Source organism: Micropterus dolomieu, linkage group LG07 (assembly GCF_021292245.1).
Source record: "Micropterus dolomieu isolate WLL.071019.BEF.003 ecotype Adirondacks linkage group LG07, ASM2129224v1, whole genome shotgun sequence".
In the NCBI taxonomy this organism is placed as follows: Eukaryota; Metazoa; Chordata; class Actinopteri; order Centrarchiformes; family Centrarchidae; genus Micropterus; species Micropterus dolomieu.
Window position 1 is genome coordinate 18,323,389 of NC_060156.1, and position 24,238 is coordinate 18,347,626.

The 24,238-nt window shown below is 42.3% G+C and overlaps 1 protein-coding gene across 1 annotated transcript in view; it reads right to left on the bottom strand.

Moving 5' to 3' along the window:
• LOC123974099 (interleukin-1 receptor accessory protein-like 1-A) overlaps positions 1 to 24,238 on the bottom strand; it is a 107,891-nt gene that overhangs the window by 3,801 nt on the left and 79,852 nt on the right. Inside the window, exons 3-5 of the mRNA XM_046054537.1 lie at positions 19,052 to 19,337; positions 12,735 to 12,921; positions 11,255 to 11,408 (exon numbers count right to left, since the gene is read on the bottom strand). Of these exons, the coding sequence (XP_045910493.1) occupies positions 11,255 to 11,408; positions 12,735 to 12,921; positions 19,052 to 19,337 (627 nt within the window). The remainder of the gene's footprint in view (positions 1 to 11,254; positions 11,409 to 12,734; positions 12,922 to 19,051; positions 19,338 to 24,238) is intronic.

The window sequence follows — 24,238 nt, forward strand, 5'->3', positions numbered from 1 at the left end:
TGGTCCCAGGAGAGACTGCTGTCCCTCAGAGCGATGTACATCCCTGGGACCCAGAATCAAGGAGCAGACCTGCTGTCGAGACAGGGGTTGAGGCCCGGGGAATGGAGACTCCACCCCGAGGTGGTGGAGTTATTATGCGAAGAGTTCGGCCCCATAGACGTGGACTTGTTTGCGTCCCGAGAGACGGCACACTGTCCCCTGTGGTTCTCCCTATCACCCCCAGCCCCGCTAGGGCTGGATGCCATGGTACAGACGTGGCCGAGGCTGCGTCTGTATGCGTTTCCCCTAGTCGCTCTGCTCCTGGGGGTTCTGGAGCGAGTCCGCGAGGACGGCGTCAGCCTACTACTAGTAGCCCCGTTTTGGCCGGCACGAGTGTGGTTCTCGGATTTAATATCGCTCCTCGAGGGCCCGCCCTGGCAGGTCCCTCTGAGGAGTGACCTGCTGTCCCAGGCGGAGGGCCAGATCTTTCACCCGCACCCCGCCCTGTGGCAGCTATGGGTCTGGCCCCTGAGGGGGCGCAGTTCTTAGAGGCGGGTCTGACGACAGGAGCAGTCGAAACGCTGCTCAGCTCCAGAGCTCCGTCCACGAGAAGGATGTACAGCCTAAAGTGGAATGTGTTCACCACCTGGTGCAGAGAACGGGCGGTGGACCCAGTTACCTGCTCGGTAATTGTGATACTGGAGTTCCTCCAGCACCGTTTCTCCGCTGGCCTCTCCCCGTCCACGCTCAAAGTATATGTGGCTGCCATTGCAGCATTCCACGCCCCTCGGAGTGATGGGCCCTTGGGGAGGCTTCCGCTGGTCGTGCGCTTCCTCCATGGAGCCCGGAGGATGAGACCCGTGACTCGTTCCAGGGTTCCCACCTGGGACCTGGCAGTGGTTCTCGAAGCGCTGGCTGAGGCCCCCTTTGAACCCCTGGAGTCAGCTGAGGCCAAGCACCTGACCCTTAAAATGACCTTTCTCCTCGCTATCACCTTTCTGAGGAGGTGTCTCCCCGATGCCTGGAGTTTGCCCCGGGAGGGTCAGGGCCATCCTGCACCCTTGTCCAGGTTATGTCCCTAAGGTTCCGGCCAGACTGGGAGGGTCCATGGTGCTGCAGGCGTTTCATCCCCCACCTCATGTGACGGCGGAGGACGGGAGTCTTCATCTGCTCTGCCCTGTCAGAGCACTGAGTATTTACACTCTGAGGTCTTCCCGGTGGAGGAAAGCAGACCAGTTGCTGGTGTGTTTCGGGTCCCCCAAGGCTGGGCTCCCCGCTTCTAAACACACCATCAGCAACTGGATCGTTCAGACTATTTCCCTGGCCTATCAGGTGCGCGGTTTGCCTTCACCTATGGCCGTAAGGGCGCACTCTACTTGAGGCATGGCGGCTTCTAGGGCCCTCCTCGCAGGGGCGTCACTCCAGGATTTGTGTGATGTGGCTGGCTGGGCCACACCCCTCACACTTTCATCCGGTTTTACAGTCTGGACCTTCCTTCTGCACCCTGCACCCGTGCGCTCTCCTCCTAGTCGTGCCGTCAGGTTCTGCACGCTGGGGGCAGGTGGGGTTTCGGCGCGGCCTAAGTGGGTATCTCGTTCCCATAGTGTCGTCACTGACGCATTTCGAGTTCCCTCGAAGGGGAACGTCTCGGGTTACGTATGTAACCCTTGTTCCCCGAGAAGGGGAACGAGACACTGCGTCGGTCCGCCACACCTCACCCCGCCTGGAGTGCCTTGCTTCATAGATAGGGCCTAATGTGTCCTATGTGCCGGCGTGCTTATATACCCCCTCCGGTTACGCCGTCACACACTACCGTTCTAGTAAAACCAATAGGATTGGAGTAGTTTCATTCATAGTTCAGCCCTGCCACGCCCAGAGGCGTTCCCATAGTGTCGTCACCGACGCAGTGTCTCGTTACCCTTCTCGGGGAACAAGGGTTACATACGTAACCCGAGACGTTTTTATTATAACACAAAACTAACTGCAAATTTCATTCTGTTGATACAGCAACTAAAAACCCAAAGTTACCTGGTAACTGCCTGTTGGAGGAGAGGAAAAGAGGAGAGGAAAGGCTGATGTATGAAGGGAGAAGTGAGTCAGGATATAAAGGGCCAATTACCACTGGACTGCTGGCATGGAGAACAAGGACAGCAGAGAGATCAGAGTAAGAAAGGCCATAACATGATCAGTGTCAAAATGGCCAACATAGCATTGTAGCTTTATTAGTGAACATATAACAGGGAGGTTGCAGGTAGAGAATGAGATAAAAAGCACTCATTTTTGAACAAGGTGAAACTATTATGAAAGAATCTATTACCATTAGTACTCATAGGCCATGTTTATCCTGCCAACAGGAATTCAACTAACATGTTGCAAACTTTTTGATATTGACTGTATTTCTCCTCTTCTGTTTTTGTTTATGTGCCCTAAAAGCAGTGCATGCCCCCACCCCTCGCTCCCTCGCTCTCCCTAGCCTTCTCAGCCTTCTCTTCTCTTGCACTCTTGCTTCTCTGTGCTGGATCATCGTCCTGGGACCTCTCTCTCCTGGTTGTCTATGCCTCATCCAGTCGTTGATCTGGATCTTCATCCCCCAGGAGATTCAGCCTCTCCCTTTCTACCCCTCTCTCCTTGGTTTGCATCTTATCATAGCTCTCTCTTCCACTGTGTGTTTGTTTGTTTCTTATCGCTGTGTGAATGCTGTTGTCCTCTTCTGTGTTTGTGTGGCCTGTCCTCTTTCCAGGATTTTATGGTGGAGAGGAGCTGTTGTGGCTCAGATCCTACTTAGTGGGCGACACCTGAAGCTCCTCAGTTCTCCTCTTTACTTATGTTTAACAATTTACATTTTGTCACCACAACTGTATATACTATTTACTTTTCTGTTGTGATTCTATTCTGCACACACGGCATCTATTGCATGTCTTTCCATCCTGGGAGAGGGATCCCTCCTCTGTTGCTCTTTCTGAGGTACCTTCAATTTTTCCCCCGTTAAAAGGGATATTTGGGGAGTTACTATTAGCAAAACCTCACCCACAAAACTTCCCTGCAAGTTGTTGGAATTAAACCACACACGGAGCCCACCATTGTTACTGCAGCTACTGTGCTTCAAAATTATATTAACACTAACATAGCTTTATAGTTCAAATTCCAAGTGCGCCATCATCCCAGTGTCCAGTTCAAAAGGACCACATGTTTTAGAGCAGGAAATGAACATAAAATGGAAGCAAAATGATAAATTTACAGCAGCAGCTTGAACATGCATGGTAAGGTAAATGGTTAATAATAAGTTGCATACAGAGGAGGAGAGAGAGAGGAAGACACAAAGAAAGAAAGCCTAGATTTGTCCTCTACAGATATAGAGGATTGAAAGCAAAATACCCACAACATGCGCCATTTACGTCAGGATACATGACAATACAATACATGACAACAAAGCTTTGTTTTTCTATTCAGCACATTGGATGTACTGCTGCACTATTGAGAGGTAAACATGCAGTGTTCAGCAGAGACACAAAGGCAGCACTCGTGAAAATGTTTTCAAAAGAAGGCCAGTCATATGTGATACTGTAGATTCTGTAGATTTAAAGCGGCAAAATAATTTGATTCTCTTGAGTTCTGGTCTGTTCACCTGCTCTCACCAAATTACTTTGATTTTAGAGAAAGAACAGCCCAATAACCTATTTCTGTGAAGGATTGTTGTTTAATACAGAAAGACACAAATAGCTGTAATAACATTAAGTGGTTTTGGGTTCCTATCTGGACAAATTAAAGGCATATTCAAAGACTTTTATAGAGGATTTAAGAAATTAATTAATTAATGGGATTTAAACAATTTATTTCAAAATTTCAAGTTCAAATTCAACACGAGCACAATGTCAAAAGAAGTTTAAATTGCTATATGCTTTAAATTAATTCTGAGAATTTGAAGATGGCCATCCAGTGATCTGCAAAATCTGTTAGTTGATAAAACAGAAGCATGTCAGATATACTGCATAATCTGGGTGCACACATTAAAGGTATAGTTCAACATTTTAGGAAACGCGCATATTCACTTTCTTGTTGAGAGTTAGATGAGGAGCTTGATGCCAATATCATATCCATATGTTAAACATGAAACTGGAGTCAGGAGATAGTTAGCTTAGCTTAGCAGAAGGTCTGGAAACTGGCGGAAACAGCTAGCCTGGCTCTTTCCAAAGATCTGCTTACCGGCACCTCTAAAGCATAATACGTAACATATTACTCTTGTTTGTGTAGTCGTTACAACAGCCAAAGTGAAAACAACTATTTGTGGTTTTATAAGGGGCCATTTCCTGGGGGTTATAACTTGGACTTCTCATTCTGACAAGAAAGAAATAAGCTTATTTCCCCCAAAGAATACACATTTAAGAGCTTTGTAAACCAGGAGCAGGACCTCAAAGGCAGTTCTGTAATAAACGTGTTTAAGAACTAGGATAGAAATATATATTTTTTAAATATTGCTGACATGGCAGAAGGCTATTTTAGCGACGAGCTGAGGTGTGAATAGAAATGCAGGCATCAATCATAACTTTGAGTTTTTTGACTTGGTCTGTTGTAGTAAGGGACATATCTGCTGCCTCTATGCCTTTGCACCCAACACTAGAATTTCTAGTTCATCTAATACAGAGATTAATGTCTTTCAAGCAGCCTAATGTACTCCTGTTATCAGGAGATAATAAAATGTAGAGTTGTGTGTGATCCACATAGATATGATATATAGTGTTAAATGCTATTCAAAAATATTTAGCCGCTAAATATCTCATCCAAAGCAGACCACTTCACTGGCCTCAAAAGTTTCCAGATGTGCATTTCCAGCTACCTACACTTTAAAATGCTTCAAAAGACAGAATTCTAATTTTAATTCACCACTGCTGCTCTGGCACCAGCACTATAGACCTACATAATGATAATAGCCAGTGACTGAGGGTACGTGTGTGGGTGGAGTGGGGTAGGTCAGGCAAGATTAATTGTAGGGGATGTAAATTTCATTCGTCACATGCAGATTGATGTCAATTTTAATTGAATTAAAACAATGTGAACCCTGGCCTGCTTAGAGACTAGGAGGACAGCTGGTGAATAGTGATGAAGTGAATTGGAGAACACTTGAGAGAAGGGGGAGGGGGCAGAGAGGTTAGGGTTGAGAAAGAGAGAGCGAGAGATTAGTTAATGATGAGAGTGATAGTTGACCTTAAATTAATGAGCCATTCTGCCCCACCCTACACTGCTCAGGCATTAAAAGTGTGTAGACCTACATGTCTCATTGCTAATTCTCAGACCAGACTTGCTACATGGATAACAGTAGGTTGTGACAGACAATAGGTTATACTGTACATCTCACACATCTTAAATGCTTTTACACTATCTGCATCTGCCCCTCGTGGTGTGTGTACACAGGTGCATAAATGTGAGTAGGGTGAGTCAGGAAAAGTCAACTGCTGCAGTAACACTTATCTCAGGTGTGATTTTATCATATTCTCCCCAAGGACATGTGGCTGAAGCTGAGTGTTTAGCGTGACCATGACAGGCCAGCACAGGCGCGATATCTTCACGCTAGACTCGAGCATAAAGTCCGAGAAATGGAGAAGGTTTCTGTCAAGAGCAACCCCATCCCATTTCTCACCCCACACCTCTTATCTTGCCCTGCTCGTTTCTCTTCTCCCCGCTCTCCAGGATAATATCAGCGCTAATCGCTGCCTCTCCATCCATCTATCCACATATAGCTAATAGACAGGGAATGAGAACAGTCGGAGGAGGTGTGGATGCCACAGTCCACTTTTCTTGAGTCTCTGCTGACTGCTTCTGCCTCCTTCCTTTCCCACCATTCCAACATCCGCTGTGGTGATGAGATTACGCCCATCTGGCCAGGTTAAAAGTCAAGCTATCGGTATAATAAATAAAAAAATAAAAAAAATCACAAAGAGACAGCCACAAAGAGACAGCCACAAAGTCCCGCTCACATGTGTGCACACAGGCAGTAACATTTTATAAGGCTGTGATGTGTTCATGTTTCTGAAGGTGACCGTATAGCAGAAGAACTGTAGGGAACCTTTTACTGCGATGAGACGATGTCCTGGATCACCTCCCCACACCTCAGCTCCCCATTACACACACAAACACACACACACACACACACACACATATAGTATGCATGTTGTCCTATCTCAAATGTGAGATCCAGCCCAGAGAGGCAAGGACAATCAGTTTACTGTGAACCCTGATGGATGAAATTTAACAGCGCCTGCTGAAGATGTGAAATCCAGACCAAATATGTTCCGATACAGTGAGCAGGCACTAAAACAAACACCACATGCAAACAAACAAAACACCTGCAACATAGTCACATTATATTTTCACACATATATATTTATTCACAGTACATAAAGCAAGTTTCCCAAGCACCTCCCCTCTCACTGTGGATATTGTACAAGAGGAAATGTAAACTAGATGATTCCTCTCCTCCCCTCGATTTCCTCTTGCCCTCTACATCTCCAATTCACTGTGCCAAATGGTACATTTACATTGGTCATAACCTCAATCACCATGCTTGCAGGCTATGCTGAATGTGCAGACAGACATTTCTACAGTGAGGGGATGGAGACAGAGGTATAATGGGAGCAATAGATAGAAATCCAAGCCCGAGGCATCCATCAAACCAAACGACTCCATTACAGTAAGTCCGACAGAGGCAAACGGTAATGTGCGCTGTGATAAACACTAGGATAATAGTCTGTTTATAGTCCTGGACACACTGTTTCTGCTGGGAAACACTGGCAATGAATACAGATAAGATACAGGAGCAGCAACCTCTCTATCTTTTTCATTCTTTCTATCTCTTCTCCTCTCTCTCCTTTGCTGTTATCAGTCACTTTCACTCCCTTGTTCTCTTTATCCTTTTGCGCTCTCACTGTATAATATTTTTTCTTCCCACAGAACGCAGAGGGAGCTGCATACATCAGCTGAACACGGTTTTTATCTGGTATACTATTGTAGCATTACCATGGTATGACCCCTGGGAGAACCATAAAAAATGAATTGAAATGATTCAGATGTACTATTAAAAAACAGACATATCATACCAGACATTCGTAGGTCTACATAAATAACTTTAAGAAGATGAACACACAAACAGGCATACATACACATATACATACTCATACATCCATAGAGTGGCCCGAATTGTACATGCATGTATCAATTAATCATAGCTGGGTCATTTTAGCTGAGGCATTGCTTCTCGTGTTTCCAACAGTAGAAAGGAGTAAACACAAGAGTAGACTAATCTGACCACGCTCTGAATTCCCCAGTGGAATTGGGAAATGGTGAACTTGTTGTTGGTATGAAAGCCATTATAAGAGAACACAAAAAGGCACTCTCTTTACAGATGGGGGGTCCAGGTGAAGGTCTATGGAGGGGAGAGAAAAAACAAAATCTTTCCATCTGTTGATAATTGTGTTTTTATTCTAAATACATATACCGATTCTGCAGAGGCAGTACTTCGCCGTGTGCACATGCTCAGAATGAGATAAGGACATTTAAATGCATCCTTACATAAACTGGGGGGGGGGAATGAGGCATGGGGTTGCTGTTTCCTTTACATTTATATTAACCTGAGGAGCATCAGTGCTTGATTAAGGGTCTCCTGGATCGGCCTGATCTAGGTGAGCCTGTGTTTATGCCCATAGTTAACCTCTATTACAAGACTCTTCTACTGCTTCTAATGGAGGCCGTTACATATTGCAGCGGGGTCAGAACAAAAGACACACACACACACACACACACACACACACACACACACACCACACACACCACACACGTACACACAATTTGCAGCAAGGCAGGGTCAAAGCAAAGGCCAGTGTCTGATGCGCTATATTTAAGATCAGTTAAACTTAATGACCTCCTTCATCCTCTTGGCCTATCAAATAAACTACAACATTAGCCCTCAGATCTCAGGCATAGTTTGGGCTTTTATTCTTGCCGTCCAGGCAATGTCGGTTTTAAAACTATGTGATAAAATGTGGATAATCTCACGCCCACTTGAGGGGATGATGGTGTAGGTTTATTAAAAGGAAATGAGCCTATGGTCAGAGTGAGCTAATCAAATTCTACCAGGATACTACAGCTTTAAGCGGTACCCCTCTGTTATCGTAATAAGGCAAAATACTGTGGTAATAGCGCAAGCCATATTTTTACAGCAGTATCAGCATAACTGATGACACTGAACTGGTGACTGAGACATGAACCTATTGTAATGCTGTATAAAAAAAGCCATTGATGGTTTTCTGCTGGTAGCAAGTCTTCTAATAAATATGGGACATTGGGTCAGTCACACCGAAGACAGTCTGTCTTCATTTTCAAAATGTGTCTCATGTAAATTATTTAATGTACTACAAGAAGAATAAATAATTGTGGAATGCCTAGACAGTGTGTAGGTGTTTCTATGTGGCTCTATATGGGTGCATATGTGTGCCTTCAAGCATTATGCAAGAAAACTTGGTTTCGTAAGAATACTTTAGTAAGAAGAATGGAAAATGGATCCAGAGTGAGAAAAAATCAAGAGTAAAATCACTTTTCTTTTCTATATTCTCTCTAAATCACTCTTGTTCATAGGTTTATTAGATATTAATACCTCACATTGCATACAGGCAACATGCTAGACTCATAAATGGAAAGAAAATTGCAGTTAAATGCGCTGTCTTCACTTGACCAGAGTTTCTGTCGCTTTCTTTTTGCCTCTCCGTCTTTCTCTCCCTCTTTCCACTGTCTCCTTCTTCCTCTCTGTATCATTAATGTGAACTGTGTATATTTATAACCCAATAAAGTTTTTATGACCACAGTCATTATAAAACATTGAGGTCATGCTGACAAACACACAAGGATAAAGCCAAAGTACATACAGTATAGCCAACATGGAATTCACTCAAATAGGTCAGATATAAAAAAATACAGAGACAACTAAATCACCTAAATCACAAAATAAATGAATAAATATATTATCCCAGGTATCGCTTATGGTACTAGCCATGCTGCCCAATATTTGGTAAAGTCACCCTTTACACTCTGATACAGTACCCAAACTAGTCTAATTGACCTTCTATTATCTCATACCAGAGATGGGGACTCGAGTTAGAGACTCGGACTCGAGTGCGACTTAAGTTGCACACACAGTGACTTCAGACTCGACTTGAGACTCGTCCTCAAAAGACTTCAGACTCGACTCGGACTCCAGGTGCGGGACTCGTGAACAATGTTTATTTTTAGGAAGCAGCTGCTCCGCCATTCATCATAAACTTTGGCTTTAAAACTTCATAAAACAAGACCCAAACAAAGAAGCGCTGAACGCAAATAGGTTAGTAACCTGTGGTGAGTAAACATGTTTAGCTCAGCATTGGCCATCTAATGTTAGCTTGCTTCTTGCTTCAGCTACAACCGACTCGAGGTTTACTCCGACTGTCGTTTGTTATGAAAAGATGAATGAGCGTTTTTTTACTTGCCAAACTTGTGGTGGTCAATAATTGCATTGCACATTACATGCTTGTGCTCTGAAAATGAAAAACAGGTTACAGTTACAGAATTCCTTATAGCCATGCAGTTTTATTAACAACCTGGATTGAATGCAGCAGGTGATACAGCATTCTTAATAACCACGAGAGACTTGACTTGGACTCTAGCTCAAAGACTTGAGACTTGACTAGGACTCTTGCTCAGAGACTTGACTTTGACTCTAACTCAAAGACTTCTGAGCATCTCTGTCTCATACTGCATATAGTAATATTCTACCTATGCCTATCCTGAGAAATTTCTAATGTAGGTACTTCACATTGAATCATGGAAACACTAAGCACTTGGAGTATATGTCATAATAAAATGAAATCTAGTGTATCTTCCTCTTATCTGCCTTATATTTATTGAGCCCCACTAGGGATAAAATGCTGGGCCATCAATCACAAGAGCAGCCAATCTGGAAGCCACATCTCCAGGATCACAATTTAGCCTCATCCAGCACAGTACACCATGCTGAGGTTGAGGTATGTATCTTCCTGTTCGCTAGATAGCAAATAGCCTGTATATCTCACACTGCTATCGCCCTCATATCAAACAAGAGCAATGGCCAGCCATACAAATAAACACAAAACAAGATACTTAACAAATGCTAACACACTAAGATGCTCAGTGAGTTGATGAATCCGGTAATAGACCTTTACTACATTGCCTAGTTGGAAACACAAACAAACAGCATGGCAACTTGGGCAAGATTGTTGTCTAGAGTTAGATATAAAACCAAACACATAACCACACACCCTACATGATGCAATGACCAATCAACTGGGCTTGTAGCAAAGGGAAATCCAATGAAAATCAAGGTGTCCACCTTTTTGAGCTTACACCCTTTCATCCATTAATCTTAATGATTTACCACACACAACATCCTAAGCAGAACCAAACTGATGCAATGGAGGCATGTGTGAGTATTTCTGAAAATACTTCAGTTTGGTGCCATATGATTACTACAAATTAAAGGTAATTTCATTTGCAACAGCATCACAGGGCACAATTTAGGGTTTGATTCATATGATGTGACCCTAGTGGTCACAAAATACTATTTGGCATCAGATGTACACACTGGAATACAATGGGTGGGACTATCTCGACTGATTTAAGAGAAAGAAAAGGGGAGGGGCAAAAAAAGAGGATGTGACCTATTCATCAACCCTAATCTGAGCAGTTGACCTGGCAGAACACACAAGCTCAGAGCACCCGATGCCCGGGTCTCACCCCGGAGTCAACTCACACTGAGAAAGAACAAATGAATTATTTGTCATGTGCTCACCTTGCAGCTGTGCAAGGCAAAGAGTGAGAAAGAGAGAGAGAGAGAGAAAGAGAGCGAGAGAGATGGATAGAAACACAGAGAGCAGAGTAAGAGAACTGTAAATCTCCTGACCTTGGCCCTAGCTCTTTAGCTCGCTGTGTGAAGGGGTTTAGCCTACAGCCTTAAATATTTCAACACTGCTTGGCTGGCTGGAAAGTGCTGAGTTAGAAGATGAGATAGAGGCCAAGCCACAGCATTCAACCTTCCCCAGCAATTAACACAGCAGCAGGACATCGCTGCAGTGCTGTGTGTATTTGTTACCATCCATTGACTCTAATGATTCTTTCAACATTCAACAACAGTTGAGTTTGTAAAGAAGACCACAATAGCCCTTTCACACACACAAAAACATATTTCTTTCATGTTTTTTTGTTTCTCCTGAAAACTTACCAGTGACTGTGAGTTCTGTTGTCCTCCTGACCACAAAGCCACCAAACTGGACTTCACAGGTGTAATTCCCAATGTCATCTTCCTTTACCTCCTGTATAGACAGAATGTCTCTCTTCTGGATGATACTGGCGCGCCACTGCTTTGGACGGCACTCCTGTACATTAGAGACGGACAGGAAGGTTAACTTAAAACTCCTACGCAAGGCTGATATTAATAAATCACAATAGAAGTGAAACACAAAATGACTGGCAGTAGACAGATGGAAAGGTACTGTGTACTGCACCAAGCAAGGAATTCAATGTTATGGGCAAGCCTGACATAAAATCCAACACTTCACTCTGCTTCATAATGAACTAGATCCATTAGGTTTCAAGCGGGCAGAGCTGGACACAAAAGCTTTCAAACTTCATTGAATGTTAGGAAAGTGGATGACATGGTAGGGTTGCCTAGCTTTGTGCTCCATACAAAACTCCATACAGTAAAATGATAAGGCTTTGCCATTATCCTATTTATCTGATCAAGATTTATTGCACTGAACTAAACATTCTCCATTCACCATTTCAGTAGAGCCACAGAGGACAGAGAATGTTATTTACAGTAGTCTCCGCTGGCAAAATAAGTGTGTTTGTGCTGCGTCTGTGCGCGTGTGCGAGTATATGTGTGAGCAGCCACAGTGAGTGACTCCATGACACGATCCTCTCTCCAGCCCCTCGGTACTCTGGCAGGGACAACGATGGCTCGGCAGATTGTATTCCACCATTGCTCCCGGCAACCTTCGAATTCAATCACTGTGGCTCTGCAGTGGTTCAAATAAGTCTGGGTTCCAGCACTCCCAGTCATTACCCAGACCGTAATTGAATTCTGGAAAAACCTAGAGGTCGAGCCCGGCCAGCTAATCTACTGCTGATCTGCCTGTGATTAGTCTGGCCTGAGCCCTTCTTTGGGATGCACTTTGTTGTCCGCAGGCAGTGCCTGACCTGGGAAAGGCAAGAACCCAGGTGAGAGAGGAGAAGGTGCATGCTGAATAAAGATCAGGAGCGCATGGAGCATTTGGAGGACATTCACTCATTCCGCAGGGCAGAATGCGAAATCGCACAATTTTCTCCTCATACAGGTTTTGTGTTCATTATGAAAGCCATCTCTGTGGCCTGAGCATTGCTCAGTCCTTGTCATCTTTGGATGACACTCACAGTGCAAACTCACTTAATGTAATTCATCATGACCATATGCATCCATACATAATCTGCCTAAGTGATCTGGAACCACGTTTCCAACAAGGCTTTTAAACCAATTCAATAATACTTCTCGGTTGTATAATCACAAAGAGTGACGGCCTCCTTATTACTTTTCCCTAACACATAATGAATAACTGTATTCAATACACAACATCAATGAACCTTCAGGAAAGTATACACATGATTCACAAATCATACAGCCATAAAAATAAATATTATCATGCTTGATCAGAGAGCCAATCCACCTTGTACCAGATGATGTCCGGCCCTTTGCCAGGTTCAACATAGTCATCTATGTCAGGACAGAGGATGTCTTTGCTCTTGCTGAGCTCAGCCTTCTCAGTTCGTCTCATATTGGAGTTGAAGCACAGGTTTGTGTCATTCTCTGCCACAGTCAGAGACATAGACACCTTCATGCAGTACGTGGAGTTCCTGTGGGCAGAGAACAACAATAAATGAAGGTTAAGATTAATCTTTACTTTCTTTAGTGTCTGATACTCGGAGTTCAGTAAGAACATGTGTTTATCATATGTGATACGGCTACATTAGCAATACTGATGTTACGTTATAAAAAATTGACACTACTACACACACTCAAACAGGTGGAATTTTAAGTTTACTCTCTTTGATACCCTTTTAGTTATTTTTATCCTTTTCCATCCCTCTGACTCCCTCCCTCTTCCCTATGTTTGTGGAGTAAGCAATAACGATGTGTTCAGCAGCTTTACCGAGTCAATGACTCACGCTCACGACCACTATTGGATTTATGGGGGGAGTCGGCCGGGCCGGGGAATGCTAATCAGAAAAGAGACGAACTCTGAGAGGGGCCTCATGACATGAAGGAAGAGAAAGCTGCTTGGTCATCACAAGGAGTTAGTCCCCACTACACATACCCTCTCGTCTCCTAGAAACCATCAACATACTTCACCTCTGATGCACACTTGCTTGCAGAGAGGAATGTCCCTCTCTCTTACTGTGGTATTGAAGTAGTCATAATCATCATCATCGAAGCCACCATCCTTTCAAACCCCATCATTATTGACACAATGGGTATTCCCTACAAAACGTACTCTACAAAAGTATGTGGACACATTTTGCTGCTGTAACAGCTGCCACTCTTTGGAGATTTCTTTCCACAAGATTTTGGAACCTTTCTGCATGGATTTGCTCACATTCAGCCACATGAGCATTAGTGAGGTTGGTCAAAGGATGTAGGGTAATAAGTCAGTCTACATTCCAATTTATCCCAAATTTCATCGATGAGTCCAGGTCTCTGTGCAGGACAGTAAAGTCCTTACAATAATACATTTTTATTTATAGAGCACCTTTCAAGATACTCAAAGTAATTTGAATAAAATACCTTAGAGATATAAAACACATTAAAGGCTCAGGAAATTAAATCAACAATTAAAAGCCGTTTGGTGAGTTTTGGGTGACTTCTTGAATATTACAAGGTGAAATCATGGATGTCTTTGGGGAGAGATTTATAGAGAAAGTCACCCCAGTTCCAGTTCTTGGTACTGAATGGTGGGGGCAGGAGGTTGGCATTCGAGTAACTGAGGCTGCAGGATGAGCGAGGCAGGAGAAGGCCTGGTTATGCAGGGCTTTGGGAGAGAAGAGAAGGTGGTCCAACTGAATCTGTTCTGGGACAGGGAGCCAGTAGAGGTTCTTTAGGACAGGAGTGATGTGGTGACAGGAGTGAGTGTATACTGTGAGTATTGGGGTTTAATAAGAACTTTGGACACTTTACCATGAGCTTTTGCAGAAGTTGATGCTGGTGGTTTTGGGTTTTTGGAACCAGAGGTGACCATATTTAGACAAGAGGGTGGACCTAGCTTGAGTAGTTGTCAATTACAAGGTGGCCACGCACAAAAGCATACCTACTTTATTGTCTATTTTACTCTAAATGGTACCATAATTTACAAAATGAAGACTTGAAACTAGCAATTGAGACCATAAACTCATTAGGAAAGTGTTTACTGAGCTAGTAAATCAAGTGAGAAGACTCCAACGCAATAGGACGTTTGCAACCAGTGGAGTTGCCACCTGCTGGCCATGACAAAAAAGTAGGTTTAAGGCACTTCCTGCATTGGCTTCACTTTTCATACCTTTTCCTTAATTAGTGGTAAGCATTCTTGACCAAGCCATTTAAACTAAGCTGCACATACTTTTATGTATGTCTGTCAGTGTTTCCATCCTTCACCGCCAGGCTGTGATCTTACTCAGTCAGTCACTCTGTCCGTTGAATGGGAGGTTGTACATACAGCCATATGGGCTTTCATTTCATTTCATTACATTACATTTACGGCTTGCCAGATGCTTCCATTCACTGTAAATAACAGGGTTTCATATGATCTACTCAGGTTATGGAGGCAATAAGGGAGTCACCTCGCTCCTATAAACACCTCTGACCCCCTGGGACCATAAAACGCAGATGCAGACACACACACACTTAAAAGAAAAATGTGGCTGTGTGCAGTCATGGAAGACTGGGTAGAGATAGCGATGAGAGGAACAGAAGGAGAATAGTAACTTGGGATGAAAAAAAAAGATACTGTATACTTCTGCAACATAGAAGATGACTAAAATGGCATCTCGAAAACGTAACATGCAAGATATTGTTATGCCCTGTTGCCCTGCTGAAATCTAACATTATCAACTGAATGCCTCCTATCTGGAGGGAATAGAGTGGGAGGATGTGATGCTGTAGGCTTGGTCCACTTGGACAATATACTTGTTTAAAGAACAAATACGACCATGCAAACACACACACACACACACACACACATGATCAGAAAATACCTCTCAAAGTCATGCACCTTAGCCATTAAAGTCAGAGCCAATAGGAGACATCTCTACATGTTAAATATTCACAGCAGGCAGCCTGTGGCATTGTGGGAAGGTGTCAGTGGTGGTGCTTGATTGATGGACAGCTGGGGGTCGAGGCACAGTCCTGTGGTGTCTTTCATGTCTGTCACATTCTATTTTAGTGTAGATGCTTTGGAAATTAATCTGCGACTCACATTAGCTGTAATTCTTTACACATTATCCCACATGTTGGAAATTATAATCATGGGAAGGAAATGGAAATACACATGGTTTGGCCCACTCCAGAACACAGGTTCATAACTAGAATTATTATAAAATAGAGGGATAAACATAGAGGGACTGTGTGTGTGTGAGTGTGTGAAAGAGAGACAGAGCTTGGAAAAGAGGAAAATGATTGACAGATCTGAATCGATGTTACAGACCTTAGGTGAGATGGCATGCAGAGGGAAGAGGGGCAGTAAAAAAGAGAGGGAGAGCAAAAGAAAGCACATAGAGATTGCTATGTAAATGAAGTCACTTTCACATGAAAACTGGCGATTAGACTTAAATTTCCAGACAGAGAAGGACAAAGATATCTATTCACACACATGCACACACTAAAGGCACACATTATGCAGCACCGAACGACACACACTTTGGTGTCTTTCTGAGAAAAACATCTGGATGGCTTTTGTGAGAAGCTGAACTCAAGACAGAGGGATTTACCTATATTTATGGCCAGTACACAACACGCCTAGAGCTATTAGAAACTAATCTGCCATATATACAGTGCTGTCAGAAGGTATTTGGGCAGTGACATATTATTTTGTTGTGTTGGCTTTGTGTTGTATACTCATGCGCACTTCATCTGAAATGAAACACTGACTATTGTTTTAAAGTACTGACTATCAGCTTTAATTTGAGGGTGCTTACATCAAGATCAGATTGAATTGCGATAAAATAAAATAATTATAGCATCGTGTGCGCCATCGTCACTTCTAAGTAGCTCAGTGCCATCACGACCGCCATATTTCTGATACTGGCTCAAGGAAACAAAAGCATTCTATCTGACCAATCGTCATTGTGGTCAAAAATATCTTGTATCACACAGCCCTAGGATGTAGTTACATTTTCCAGGCTGTGCACATTCGCTCCTGCAGTACCTCTGGTTATTTGACAAAACTGTAGATAACCACATTTTCCTTAATGTGGTAAAAACACGGATAACCTTTATTAAGGAGGGTCAATTTCTAAATAAAATTAAAGATAACGGGATGACAGCCATTATCCGATCCACATCCGATCCAATCCTTATCCAAGAAAAATTATTTCACATATTAAGGACTTGCATAAAATCCACAAGTCTGAGCAGCTAAAGGCTGATAACATAGGCTGCTGGACACCACTCAGGTAAATGTTTTAATTTTTCATGTGACTTGAGCTTGAATATTACATTAATCAACATTAAAGTGCTGCAGCAAGTTGTCTTGTGTTGGACTTGTTATTTTATTTTACTGTTGAGTCTTGGTGGTATGGTGTGAAGCATTACATGTGATAATGAATATACTTCATTAATCCTGCATTCCTGTGGTGTCGGAATAATCAACTGGGAAAATTTACTTGAGTCGGAACTCAGAAAGTCGGGGAAATTTTTGGTACGTGACTTGCTGAGCTGACATAATATTGCGCAGAAACATGGCAGATGAAAGTAAATGTTTTTTATTAATTCATGTATTGTATTTCAATGCTTTGCTCGCATGTAATTTGTAATGTGGTATTGGGACCATTTGAGAAGCACTTGAATGCATCATAATTGCAATTGAATGACTGACATTTTGCCATTCAAATGTTAAAACAAAAAAATCTGTAAACAGATTTAGAGAAAGGAAAATCATGTAGGACAAAATGAAACACACTTTTGTGGAGGTAACTGAAACCACTACATTAGGTCTCAGGACTAATTTACATTGAAATAACATTTGTGAAATATGATACATACTGTGTGTGCTCATTCTAAAATGTTATACAGTACCAGTGGCATGTAATGTGTTTTTAACTGCATGTATTAATGATGAAATTCTTCTTCAACCCAGTAATTCATTATGGTCTTTACAAACCTTACTGTATAGATATTTTATATATCATTTTTGATGATAATACATAACAGAGGTGTTGAATCAACTCTACTGTCATATGGTTGTGTTATACTTGTCCATCCCCAGTAATGTCATTTGCGGTTGTCATAATATTAGGTGTCAATTAGATCTCTGAGGTTTGGATAAATTAAGATCACTACTGCTGCAATATATAAAATCTGAATGGGGCGAAGACGATGGCATATTTTCCCTCTCTTTGCCTGAAGGGAGTTTTAAAGGAGAGTGTTTATAGGTCAGGGTCATAAGTTCTAAAATGTGTGACTCAAAAGCTTACTCCCGAACAAAAAGACAATTGATTTCAGCTCAAAGGCAAATCTCTTGCAGTCTTTTGCTTAGGGTATCTGAGAAGTTTGAAATCTCCCCAGCTCAACATGAGTAGACTGAGAAACACAGAGCTAGGGGCACTTTTTAAAACGTAGTGCTCTACAGAACTACAGTATGCTCTGAATTTCAAACACATTTGAATAGGAACAAAGCCTTGTTAGACAAAATTGTCTATAATCAATGACAATACAGAGTGCAGTAATGAATTTAAGTATAGGCTGGAATATCATTGCACACAAACACCACCCCCCCACCCCACCCTGTCACACTCAATGTAACCTGCAAGCCTCTCTGGGTCTTTAAGAGGTCTTCAACTGGGTTTATTAAAAACTCTCTGAAATGAAGAGCTGCAATGAGCCATTAATTGAGGGATGTTCTTCAGCTGTAAAGGTTAATAACTTACTGCCACATAATAATGCATCTTCTATTAGGAAACAGTCTCTCTGTAACGGTGTATGTATGTGTGGGTGTTTGTGTTTTTGCTTGTGTTTGCATTCAGTTATCTCTCTTTGTCTATACACTGTTTCACCTCTCGCCACTTCACATAACCTATCCTTCACTGCTTACTCCTCTTCTCTCACACAGGCACGCGTGCGCGCGCACACACTATACGAACACACAAATGCACAAAACACAAAGATAGCTTTATCAATGAGTTTTTCAAATAATGGAAAACTGACAGTTTTACTTAGTCATTAGTCATAAGTATTTCATTATTAACTTACAGTTTAAGAAAGATGAATGTGCTCTTGGGATCTGATGATTTAATTTGATTTAAAAGTAAACACCAGTTTCAAGTTTCAGGAACGAATACAGTCAGAGAAATCAATTACAATTACAAAGTGCATCCTGCAGATGATTTCTAGACTACTCATGTCTTTCAGTCAAGTACAGTACAGAGCCAGACCGAAAGGGAATAAGCTTAGCTTAAGCTACGCAGGGGTTAACAGCTTGTTACAGCATGTAACTTCAGCTTAATCCACAAATTGTGTTTTAAACATTTAAGATTTTAGAGAGAGCTAGGCCAGCTGCTTCCAGTCTTCTATGCTAAGCTACGCTAATCGCTTAGCTGTTGTGATTTGGCACTATATAAATTAAACTGAATTGAATTGAACTGAACATGTGACTCTCAGCAAGAAAGCAATTAAGTCCCAAAATATCTTAGAGAATATTTTAGAGAAAAACAGGAGAGTAAAAACTACAGCACAACACAAAGACCAGTAGATAACTTGTTAAAGTGGAGTTTAATATAGATCATCCCCATCCCCTCCTACCGTAAGACGCAAGAGTAGAGTCCCGCATCCTGGAGGTCAGCAGGTCTGAACCAGATGGCATCCTCCTCCTTGCTCATACGTATACCGTCGAAAGAGATGGGCTCCTCAAAGTCGCTGTGGCCCAGGCCAGAGCTGCGATACCACATGAGGCTGAGGCCCACACTCTGTGCCTGGCTGTAGTTGGCCCGGATGTAACCATAGAACAGTGCGCACTTCAGCCGCACCGGCTCACCCTGCAGCACTCGGTACTTAAGGTAGTCCACTGACCAATCTGTACAGCCGTCCACTACAGAGAAACAGACACAGAGAGAGCAAACTAATTAATAAATCATAAATATGTACACATACATAATTGGTTGCAGTGTGATTACAGCACATAGAAATATTTTATTTACAGCAAAACAATATAGCAATGTTGTATCATCATCACGTCACTTTACAAGAACAAATGAGAAGGATATTGATTACCAGGTCATGTACCACCCCACAACAATACTTATTTATTAGAAAAACATCACTTAAATAGCTTATTTCTAATGATACACTTAGCTGTGTACAGAATAATTTTATCTCAGGGTGCATGGATATTAATGTAGTTCAAAGTATTTTTGCTACATAATGTGTTTGAGCATTTGGAGGATTGCAGTTTCACTGTGCAATGCAATAGACACATCTCCTCTCCTCTCCTAAGTTGATGCTGCTGGCGGCATGTGTGCCACCTCGGCCTCTGCTGAGACAGCTTTGATGCTATCCTGCAATATCCAAACACACAACCACTGTGAAATTTTGGAATGAACTGTAAAAGGTCTCCATAAATGATGTCTGGCTCCTCTAAGTGCTGAGGGTGTGCCACAGCTCCAGTGCCAAAGAGTGCAAGGCATGTTCATTAACTGGGAATATGCCTCGAGCTCTTAAAAGCACAAAGTGTTCCTTGTCTAACAACAAGATATTTTTCCTTAGGCCCTTTGTCTCACAGTTTTTCTCTTGAGCTAACAAGCTAGCTCAGCTAGCTAGCTCCATTCTCTACGTACTGCAAGCCACTCTCTAAAGATACTCTACCCTGTCTGGAGTTTGGCCTACATGTCAACCTAGGTTAGTGTGCAAACTACAGTGAAAGTAGAGTGGCTCATTTTAGAGATACAAACCTCAAGCTAACATGTGCAAAACAGATGGAAACTGTATCTCCCGGCCTAATTTGTGAAATGTATATTTCTGCTGCTGCAGTATAACAAAGTGCTGAGGCAGAGGGCACAGCAGCTTAAAGTACATTTGACAAAAATCAAAGACACTGGCACAGCCCCTCAGGCACACTAGTCTGTTCTAATTCTAGTGAGCAGATCTCTCTCAATTCCCAAGGTAACAAAGGTTAACCTATGGCCAGCTATCAGTCTCTGACTAATTAGCTACCATTTGTTTATCTAGAAACTGTATATTAGGGAGTACATGTGTGTGCATGTGTAACCAGAGAAACTGAGAGAGAGAGGTGATGGTGTGGTGAGATAAAGTAATAAGAACCCTGCTGCGTGCCAGTCTGTGAGTGATACAAAGCCTCACAGGGACAGCTATGCTTGTAATTAATACTCTTAATTACCAGGGAAGTAATGTGTGTCTTTGTGTGTGTGAGTGTGTACATGTACGTGTGTGTTTGCATGAGCGTGCATTCCCTATACGAATGGTAGTCTGCCTAATTATGTCTGTTAATTACCAGTAGGCTTAGCCACAAATGTGTGTGTGCTCACATATGAATGTGAAAGAAACAGAAACTGTGTATGTGTGCAAAGCGTAATGTGTGAAACCCTGTCTAATTATCACTCCTAATAATGAGTGCAGGGCCCCTATAGATGCAAACAGGCACACATGCACTCTCATATGTGTTCAAATGCACTCAACTTTAAAGTTGATTTTACAACTGTTAGCATTAACACTACTGGCAATTTCAGTACAGAACACAAGATATACTTTGGTTGGTGTGGTTAAATTATTCAAACATTGCTCAAAAACAAGCAAAAAATAAAATAAAAAATGCAGGACTGTAATAAGCATGGCCTGAATCAGGGTGCGAATTATACAGTGACAACAGGGGGGGTCAACTTTCTTTTCTCAGGTCAAAAAGGAAACCCAGTACAGCGTAGGAGCAGGCTTCAGTAAACTAAAATCTTCCAAACCTGACAATATCCTTGCTTATTTAACTAATGTGTGTCTATAGATGATGATAAATCAAATTCATTACAACAGTTCATGGGTGCCCCATACCACATGACAACTTTTGTAGTCAGAGGTCACATGACCGCTCAAACCAGACCCACACAATGTTGAACTGGAACCAAAGACACTATCATAAAATACAGTCTGCATTATCATATCTGATTCCTATTTTTTTTATCATTTCAAGTTTTAAGTTTCAACTTTTTTTTTAGAAAATATCTCCTTTCCTCTTGCTCATGTTGACTGTGAATGAAATTATCTGGGTTCAATAAAGCAGTTGTCATACACTGTTGGGAAATTGGGAATTTTTGTGTCTCTGTAAATAATATTAAACAGAGACCTGCTGTACATATAAAGTGCAATGAGATGCCTTTTGTTGTGATTTGGCGCTATATAAATAAAACTGAACACATTTGAAATAACACACCTGGATTTTAACTCCTGAATTCCAGAGTGAAAACAAATATCATGCTTATTGTAGAAAGACTCACAAAATACTTAAAATGAAATAATAAACTCTATATTGAGATCAAAAGGTGTATCTACAATAACTTATCCTCTATTTCACTGCTCATCATGTTTAAACACCAGTGTTAGCTAACAACTAGATCTACATAAAATATGAAATTATATAGTGGTAATGAAATGATAGGGTGGGCTATCAGCTAATTAACATCACATAGCTCATTTAAAGTAAAATAAATGCTAATTACGAAACTCTGAAGGTAGGAAAGTTAAGTGTATTAAAGAAGCAAGATAGCTAACTGCTGATATTAACCTGAAGTGTCTCCACCAGCGTGTGGTGGACTGGACTGGAGCAGCTGCGAGTGATGTGACCAGACACAAGTTCAACTGACTTCAAGATTAGGAAATGGTACGATCCATTTTAGGGGTGTCAGAAATCCTACTTCAAGATTTTTGAATATAAGGAATGGGTATGGGAAATATATTGTAATATTTACAATGACAGGTAAGAAAGACCCCCCTGAGCTGTTGTTTCTGCCTCTTTTGGGGGGGTCCAAGCCTTAATTAGGGGGGTCAGACCCCCCCAATCCACCCCATAATTCGAACCATGGCCTGAATAAAAGCTGTCTCTAGTTCTACAACATTGCCTACCCTTTATAATATCATAGAAACCACACACAACTATGACATTAGAGTGAATTTCCATTGAAGGCAGCAGGTAAGTCCTCTGCCATCTCTGCATATAAATCTGCTAATCAGCAGGGACAGCAGAGTTTTCATTCAGCCTTTACTTTATTCACCCTCTACACCTCTAATGGATATGACCTCTGCCTCTCTCTCACACTCTCCATTTCTGCCCTTCCTGCCACAACAAAACTATTTATTCTAATGAGCTTGTATCCAGATTCACAATGAAAGAAAACATTTTAGTCAGTGGCGGCGTGCCGGCCATTTTCTTTCACCATGCAGATTTGCAGAAGTTAACTGTCCAGAAAACAAAAACAAAACTCCCAATGCATAAGGGCATGCACATGTAAACACACAACAAGGAGACCTTTCATTCCTTACAGACCTCCCAATGGGAGCTGTCTAATGTGGTGGCCTTTGGGGTGGGGGGCATATTTATGTCTGAAACTCAAAACGGTTTTATCAACTCAATTAGAGGCTGACATTTCCCACATCCCCACGCTGGGCCGGAAAATCAATGCTTCCTGCTAGAGGAATACTGCAGTCCTAACCTCTCACTCTCTCTTTCTGCTGACAGCACATACACATCAACTACACACACAAATACAGGATCTCTCCCTTCTCTGCCCTGTACCTCTGGGACATCACACCTTTAGTAGCGATTCTGTTCAGCCACTCTCAGACAAGCCCATAGTGTAAAGGATGTTTCCATATGGGCACATTCCCACATGGCTGAGGGAAACTGGCCCTTGCTCCACTGAATCTCACTGCAGCACTGTAAGCTACAGCATTCCTTTACTGGCTAGTGCTACTCTGCAGCTGATGCCCGAACACTGCTACATCACTTGATGTGTAGGGCATAGGTATGGCTGGTGCAAGGAAATAGCAAGGGGGGAATGTCAAGCTACAGGATACGTTTCTGTGTGTGTGTGTGTGTGTGTGTGTCTCAGAGAAACCTTATTACATTCTGAACTGTGGCAGACCTGTCCGTCTTCATGTGACACTGAAGGCAAGGCAATAAATACAGACCCCTGAGCCACAATAAATTTGCCCACATTCATTCATAAACACTCATGGAGCAACACAAACAAGCAAATGCACACTCACAACAACCCAGCCCACACACAAGCACAGAGCGGGCAAAGTGTCATCTAAGTCAAACTCCTGCTTTTCTTTTCCCCCATAATCAAATTTCCATTATCTTTTCACAACATTATATCACTCTAGTGTGCCTGGCTACCCTCCTTACATGTCTCTCACTCGCTCTCATGTCGCCTTCGGTAGTCACCCTCTCTTCTCTCATCACTACCTGCTCTCCTAATGAAGTGTGATTATCAGATGTTGGGTGGGCGGCAGGGTTCTCGCAGGCCAGGAAGATATTCAATGATCTATATGTGGATAAGGACTCTTAATAACTTTCTGTCTCTCTCATTCTTTTTCTCTCCTCCTCAGTTTACACCCACTGCACATACATGACTTCATCTCTAGTTCCCTATTCAGCTGACTCATTCGCTCTAGCTTGGCGGTGATGTTTTTCCTCCTCCATTACCAATTTGATGGTTTCTAACTGATTTTTAGAACAATAATGAATAATTCCTTCTTTATTCGTTATACTGTAGAATTTATTTTCATATGAAACAGATTACTATCTTAAATAGGCAAAGAGATGACCACCATTGTCCACTATGGAAATTAACAAATGTATTCTTGGCAAAGGCAAATTACGTACTATAGATTCCTATGATTTTCTGGCTCGACAAGTGAGGGTACTGAGTTGAGAGCTGTGCTGACCCCTCAAGGTAGTTACGCAGAATCTATGGTAAATGGTTC